This window comes from Mesocricetus auratus, unplaced genomic scaffold (assembly GCF_017639785.1).
Source record: "Mesocricetus auratus isolate SY011 unplaced genomic scaffold, BCM_Maur_2.0 Super-Scaffold_4256, whole genome shotgun sequence".
NCBI lineage: Eukaryota > Metazoa > Chordata > Mammalia > Rodentia > Cricetidae > Mesocricetus > Mesocricetus auratus.
Window position 1 is genome coordinate 49,995,660 of NW_024429182.1, and position 7,294 is coordinate 50,002,953.

The following is a 7,294-nucleotide window of genomic DNA, read 5'->3' on the forward strand; positions in this document are numbered from 1 at the left end:
TCTTGGGATTAGAGATCAGCCAGGTTTGCCAAGTGACAGGAAACACGACTCTCCAGGTTGAGATTCTTTATTCTAGAGGTAGGAAGGGGATCCGCATGCTCAGGTGGGGAGGGTCCAGCCCAGCTCCTCTAGCCCCCCCAGTGCATGCTTGTCCCCAATAAGTTACCCAGTTCCCTCAGCCACCCTCCCTCCTGAGTCCATCTGTCCTGCTCCACCCCAAATGGGGTGGACCTGGCTCAATACAACAACTACTTGTCCCCAGCCTGTGGGCAGTGCCACATGGCAGGCTGGGGGAGGGAGGGAAGCAGCTGGGCCACACCCTGTGGTTAGAGGGGCTGCCTCTGGTTCTGAGGGGTCAGGTCTTTTTAAAAAAAAACCACATCCTGGACTGGCCTGGAGCCCAGTCCCACAAGGTATGTGCCTAAAATAAGGTAGAAGTCAGGGTGAGGCTGCCATCACACCTCAATGGCTGGGTCTGAGCCCTGGCCCTGCCGTTGAAGCTGCTCCTCCTGCTTCATCTTAGGTTTCTCTGTCCGTGTGTGCCACACAAGTACCTATGAAGGAAGATTTAGGGTCAGAACCAGCCATGCCAGGGACCCTGGGGTATGTGATCTAGAAGTGATTCCACCAGCCCCCTTCTACATTCAGAGTTGGATCTCTGAGTTCAAGGCCAGCCTGGTCTACAGAGTGAGTTCCAGAACAGCCTCCAAAACAATACAGAGAAACCCTGTCTCGAAAAACAAACAAACAAACAATACATTCAGAGTTGGTATATAATGTATGAAGTATGGGGGTGGGGGAACTTTACTGCCTCTAAAATGGGGCTTTGTCCCTTGACCCTCTGATATACACAGGGGTCCAAAGAAGTCTGTAAGATGAAGTAGCAGGAGCCCTGTCCTGACTCTCAGTAGTCTTTTCAACAGAATAAAGTCAAAGCTGACCAGAGATCTGGAGGCATTCCCACTCCTCCCATTAACTGGTCATCCCAGAGCCGGTTCCTCCATTCTCTTACCTGAGTACAGTTGGCAGCCCGTGGCTCTAGGTCCTTGGGATCCACAAGATGACTCAGGAGACTACTCTCCAGGTGGCCCCGGGGTGCAGTTGCATCAAACTGGGCATTGGGCTTAGCCAACAGCAAGGGCAGGGCAACAGCAAATCCAGCCATGTCCAGGGGAAAGGGCCTGTTGGGTTCCCATGCTGTGTGGAAACCCACAACCCGGCCATCCTGTACCCGAGGACCCTCAAATCGCAGGCCGCCCACCAGCCCCACAGGCCACACTGAGACACCACGAGTCCAACGCATCTAATGGAGATGAGAAAAGAAAGAGTGGTGGCCCAGGGGAAAGAAGCACTTTGTTCTCTCACACCTCACCCCTACTGCTCCCCAGCTTCACCCAGCAGCCTACATCAACACTGGCAAGCAAGACAAGGAGGCTGCTGCTACCTGGTGGTCTCTTTCCCCATCTTTATCCAGGGCTCACCTCCTTAAAGAGCTCCCTGCTGTAGGTGTTGTCATCATCAGCAAAATACACCACTCCCTGGGTGCCTGGTGGTGGTGGGTCTTTCTCCCCGCCAACAGCACCCCCTCTGCCTCGAAGCCAGTCCAGGGCCTTGTTACGCTGTTCTACTCCTCGGGGCCGAACCCACCCTGGCTCTCCTTCCCTAAGCCGCTGAGCCTTGGGGGTTAGGACAGCCAGGTGTGTGAAGAGGAGACCAGAGGCAGCCAACAGCCCCGAGACCAGCGGGGTAGGGCTCTCTGCATCCTCCACCAGCAGCCAGTGTAGACGGGGCACCAGGCTCAGGGTCTGGGACAGCCGAACCAGCTCTGCCTTCTGTACCAGCCTGCAGGGGGAAGAGATGCAGGAAGGAAGGGGCCAGGCAACGTTGGCCCACAGCACTTAGGACAACAGCTGCTCCTGGCCACTGTTAGCATCTCCCTGGCTTTTCCTCCACCAGTGCCCAAGCTCTGGATGTGTGCATATGTTATTTAAGCCAGAACTCAGGGCTTCAGGTATTCAAAACAGAATCATGAGACTGCCAAGTTGCCTCCCTCTTAAGTGTCAATTTCATGCAGATGCTGACCTTCCCTGACTTTCCAGACCAGGTCATCACTCACTTCAACCTGAGGACTCAGGCTGGGGCAAGAATACAGGGCATGTGTAGTTTGTCCTGGTTTTCGATACAGGATCCTCTCTCATGTTGTTAGGCTGGCCTCAAACTCCACATGCTGGTGAGGATGGTCTTGAATGCCTGTTCCTATCTTTGCCTCCCAGTGCTCAGTTATCATACCCTGAATATTCAGTTTTATCAAATTACATACTTTGGGAAATGGCTTAATCTAAACATCAAGTTTACTCAGGAATAAAACCGGATTAAGAAGATGAGCATAGTCAGGTGGTAATGACACGCACTTTTAATCACAGCACTAGGGAGGCAGAGACAGGTGGATCTCTGTGAGTTTGAGGTCAGCCTGGTCTACAGAGAGAGTTCCAGGACAGCCAAGGCTACACAGAGAAACCTTGTCTTGAAAAACCAAAATAAAAAAGTTAAAGCAAAAAAAAAAAAAAAAAAAAGATGGGCATAGTGATGAATACTTTTAATCCCAGCACTTAGGAGGTAAAGGTAAGTTTATCTCTTTGGAGTTTGAGGCTACCCTGGTTTACATATCAAGCTCCAGGACAGCCAGGACTACATAGAGAGATCCTGTCTCAAAAAAAATAAGATAGAGGCTAGAAATATAGCTCAGTGGTAACATATTTGCCTAGCCAGTATAAAGTTCAATCATCAATAACAAAAAATAATAAAATAAAATTAGATGATTACTTTGTTTTTGTGTTTTTTTTTTATTTAACTTTATTTTATGTGGTAGTGTGAAGGTATCAGATCCCCTGGAACTGGAGTTACGGATAGTTGTGAGCTGCCATGTGGGTGCTGGGAATTGAACTCGGGTCCTACTGGAAGAATAGCCAGTTCTCTTAACTGCTGAGCCATCTCTCCAGCCCCTAGATTAATACTTTGTAAGTTTTATAAATATTTTGACTTTTTGAGCTGTCTCACAATGTAGCCCAGGCTAGCCTCAAACTCAACAATTTTCCTTACTACCTTTGAACTTTGAGATTACAAGTTATGTCATCATCCCTAGTAACAATAGTATTTATTCTTTTATTCTTTATTTATTTCAGTGTTAGGGATTGAACGCAAGGCCTTGCACACGCTAAGCAAGCACTCAACCACCAAGTTATACTTCCCAGACAAATATATATTTTAGAAAAACAAGACGGGCTGGCCACAGGGGCACACGCCTTTAGTCCTTGCATTCAGGAGGCAGAAGCAAGAAAATCTCTGTGAGTGTAGTCCATGCTGGTCTACATAGTAAGCTACAGGCCAGTTGGGCCAATGTGAGATCCTACCTCAAAATTTAAAAAGTTATTTTAAAGAAAGCACTAGGAATATGTGGTTTGCCTTCTGGGTTTCCTCACCATTGGTTCACTGCTCATGGAGTTGGTGATTTGTGTAAGTGTATGTGAGTGATGGTGTCCACAGTTGTCTGACCAGGTGGATCAGTCATCTGAGTCCAGGAAGCCATAGTACACATGGTAACAAGACTTCGTGGCTTCAGGTCCCAAACTACACCCCTAAATTGGTTTTCTTAAACAAGATTTTGGCAAAAAAGAAAAAGCAATCATCTAGCACAGTCCCTGGTTTTCGTTTTTTCGAGACAGAGTTTCTCTGTGTAACTCTAGTGGTCTAGTTGTCCTGAAACTCACTCTGTAGACCAGGCTGGCCTCGAACTCAGAGATCCACCTGCCTTTGCCTCCCAAGTGATGAGATTAAAGGTGTAAGGCACCACCGCCTGGCAAAACATTTCCAAAAGCTGGTAGAGTACCCTGTCCCTTTCCACAACACACTTCTGGGGACCACTGTCAGGGTCTAGTGAATGCTAAGCAATATTGTCCCCTTTAACTTGCTTAGCCCTGGGTTTTTAATTTACTCTGGAGTTTGCTTTGTTGTTGGGTGTTTTCTGTTTGTGGGTTTATTTATTCTGAGACAGAGTCTTATTCTGTAGTTCAGGATGGGTGCAAACCAGTAGTTATCAGTCTCTCAAGTGCTGGGATTACAGATGTCAACTACCACACCTGGAGTTAGTCAAAGACTTAGTTTTTTTTTTTTTTTTTTTTTTTTTTTGGTTTTACGAGACAGGGTTTCTCTGTATTGTTCTGGAGGCTGTCAGTCCAGCCTGGCCTCGAACTCACAGAGATCCGCCTGCCTCTGCCTCCCGAGTGCTGGGATTAAAGGCGTGAGACACCACTGCCTGGCCCGAGTCAGAACTTTCTAACCAAGAAATTCCTAAGAGGAGTTAATTCATTGTCAGCTCAAATTTCCTTTCCAACTTTATTATCCTATCAAAGTTTAGTAGTAACTCAGCGTTGGTGGTAATGGTAGCAGTGGTTCACACCTTAAACCCAGCACTCCAGGAGGCAGAGACAGGCCAGTCTCTGAGTTAAAGGCCAGCCTGGTCTACAGAGCTAATTTCCAGGACAGCTTGCCTCAGGGAAGATAAAAAAGCTTACCAATAACTCAGTAAGGAAATGTACTTCCTATTATCCCTTCCTTCGTCCATTTATCTAGAAAAATAATTTCCCCACAAATCTGAGTAAAGGAAGATCATTCATCATAACATTTTGCAAACTCTAATTTAAGGATCATCCCCTAGTTCAATGCCTCCCCAAATTCATCATTAACGAATTTTCTTGGTAAACACAGACCCTCTGAGTGTACCAGAGCCATACCTGGCATAGGTGGGGGTAATGACATAGATAGTGGGCAGAGCCTCGGGCTCAGGGGGCTGGGCTGGGGCAGGGGGTGGGCGACGGAGATCAGCTTGCAACTGGGAAATCCTCAGGTCCTTCTGTCGAAGCTGCTCAGCTGCGGCTCGAAGTGGAGGGAGGCAGTCACATGGCTGGCCTGGTCCCAGGAAGCATCAACAGGGCATGCGTATTGGGGCAGACAACCACAAGATAGTAAGTAGTTCAACAACCCAGAGCCAAAATCTTGTCAACTCCTAGCCAATTCAGGACTTCCCTTTTTTACTTTTACTTTTCTTTCCTTTTTTTTTTTTTTTTTTTGGCACAGTGGCAGGGAATTCACTAGCAAGCACTCTTTATCTTTCTTTTATTGTTGTTGTTTTATGATAGGGTCTTGCTGCTGGGCTGCGATGGCAAATACCTTTAATCCCAGCACTCGGGAAGCAGAGGCAGGCGGATCTCTGTGAGTTCGAGTCCAGCTTGGTCTACAGAGTGAGTTCCAGGACAATCAGGACTGTTTCACAGAGAAACCCTTGTCTTGAAAAAACAAAAGATAGGGTCTTGCTATATAGCCCCAAGCTGGCCTCACACCTTAACTCATTGGCTTGTTTTCCAAATGGTGGATCACAGTACTCAACTTTTTTTTTTGTTATTGTTGTTTGAGACAAGGTTTCTCTGTGTAGCCTTGGCTGTCCTGGAACTCACTGCTGGCGTTAAACGCATGGACCACCACTGTCTGGGTCAACTCTTCATTGTTAATGCCATCTGTCACTTTTTTTTTTTCCTTTGCTGAGGCTCCAACCCAGGGGCTCAAACTTGTTGGTGTTCTATTACCACTGCACTACACGGTCAGCCCTGCTACTATTTTAACTTGCATATTGGGCTGATTATCTGTCAATCTTTCTATCCTTTCTACCTATGATCGAAATTTTACCTTCTAGACTAAGAAGGAGTAGAAAAGTCTGAGTTCGGCCAGCCTAGTCTACAGAGCAAGTTCCAGAGCAGTCAGGAATATTGCAGAAAAACCCTGTCTCGGGAGGAGGGATCGGGACTAAGAAGGGTTACTTGAGCTAAGGTGATTAGGAAGTCCTCTCTACGGTGACATCTGGCCTAAAACCTGAAGGATGGGAAACAGATAGCTTTGAGGAGGAAAGCACCGCAGATCAAGAGCTTGAGGGGAGAATGAACATAGGATTCTCAAAAATCTGTCAGCAAGCGGGTCTGAGAGGCAGAGAGAGGAGGGGTGAGAAATGGGTTGCCCGGCAGCGGCGGCGGCGTCATTCGCGGCCTGGCTGGCAACCGTGGAGATGCATGGGGCCACCGAGAGCTGTCCGGAGGGCCGAGCGGGAAGCAGCCGTCTGCTAGGCTCATCCCCTGCGCCTAGGGCCGGCCCCCGCATCCCGCCCCGCCCCGCTCACCGAGCTGCACCAGAGCGTAGAGGAGGCCGGCGATCGACACCAGGAAGTAGGCAAGAAACACGTTCTTCAGCTTCAGCTTCATGGCCGCGCCGCCGGGGCAGGCGGGGTCCGCCGGGGACCGGCAGGGACAGGGTCCGCCAGCCCCTCGGCCCTCCCGCGGGCCCCGCCCCGAGCCCCGCCTTCCCCGCACTAGTAGTTCTAGAGAACCCGGAGCACCACCCGGGACCACTTCCGGCCAGTAGCGCCCCTCCCCAAGGCAACTTCCGGTTCCTTCTCCTGGTAGGCCAACTAGGAAGATGACGCCACGTCCGCTGCGTCAAGCGTTCAGAGTGGCAGTCAGAACCTTGGTAGGAGCACGTGGGACCTCTCTCGATGTGGAACTCGGAATTGAGAACAAGTCCCGCCCCTTCCCTGGGTCTTCTAGACACCCATTCATCCTTCAGCATCTGGCACCCGGCATTGGCTTTTCAAAGAAACTGTCGTTCAATACTTGTGCAACCAATGAATGAAATCTATGGCCAGCCAGGTACCAGTCCAGTTTAGCTGGGTCTATTCCAGTGGTTCTCAATCTTCCTAATGTTTCCACCCGCCACCACCGCCTGGCTGTTTAGACCCTTTAAAACAGTTCATGTAGTGACTCCCCAGCCATAAAATTATTCTCCTTGCTATTTTGTAACCATAATTTTGCTACTGTTACGAATTGTAACGTAAATGTTTTCTGAGGTAAAAGGATACCAAGTTGATAAACTGTCACGTTACTTACTAACACTTAATTTACATATCCAGTGGGGGAAGTCGTTTAGTCTTTCTAGTGCTTGTCTCGTATGCACGGATTTATAAACCTATGGGAGTGGTGCATGTCTGCAATCCCAGCACACCATGGTTAAGTGGATGAAGAATTCAGGGTCAGCCTAGGCTACCTGAAACCCTGTCTCCTACACAAACTGACTTGTTATATTGTTTCAGTATGTAAAGAAAACACAAAAGGAAAGTTAATGTTCATTATCAGTACACACTTCCTCAACGCTACTCGTTCTGACGAAAACATTCAAAAGCCTTTCATTTAGCTAG

The 7,294-nt window shown here is 48.5% G+C and overlaps 1 protein-coding gene across 1 annotated transcript; it reads right to left on the bottom strand.

The window, feature by feature from the left end:
* Positions 1-51: 51 nt before the first annotated feature.
* On the bottom strand, positions 52-6,422 carry B3gat3 (beta-1,3-glucuronyltransferase 3). The gene is made up of 5 exons (XM_040748008.1): positions 6,224-6,422; positions 4,791-4,965; positions 1,482-1,842; positions 1,013-1,303; positions 52-554 (listed from the first exon to the last, which is right to left on the bottom strand). Exons 1-5 carry the CDS (start codon positions 6,303-6,305, stop codon positions 456-458), a joined length of 1,008 nt encoding a protein of 335 aa, XP_040603942.1. The 5' UTR covers positions 6,306-6,422; the 3' UTR covers positions 52-455.
* Positions 6,423-7,294: the final 872 nt, after the last annotated feature.

Coding starts and splice junctions, on each gene's coding strand:
- B3gat3 (XM_040748008.1), bottom strand. CDS start 6,305: ATGAAGCTGAAGCTGAAGAACGTGTTTCTTGCCTACTTCCTGGTGTCG. Junction 1,304..1,481: donor GCAGGGAGCTCTTTAAGGAG/GTGAGCCCTGGA, acceptor CATCTCCATTAG/ATGCGTTGGACTCGTGGTGT. Junction 555..1,012: donor GGGCTGCCAACTGTACTCAG/GTAAGAGAATGG, acceptor CTTCCTTCATAG/GTACTTGTGTGGCACACACG.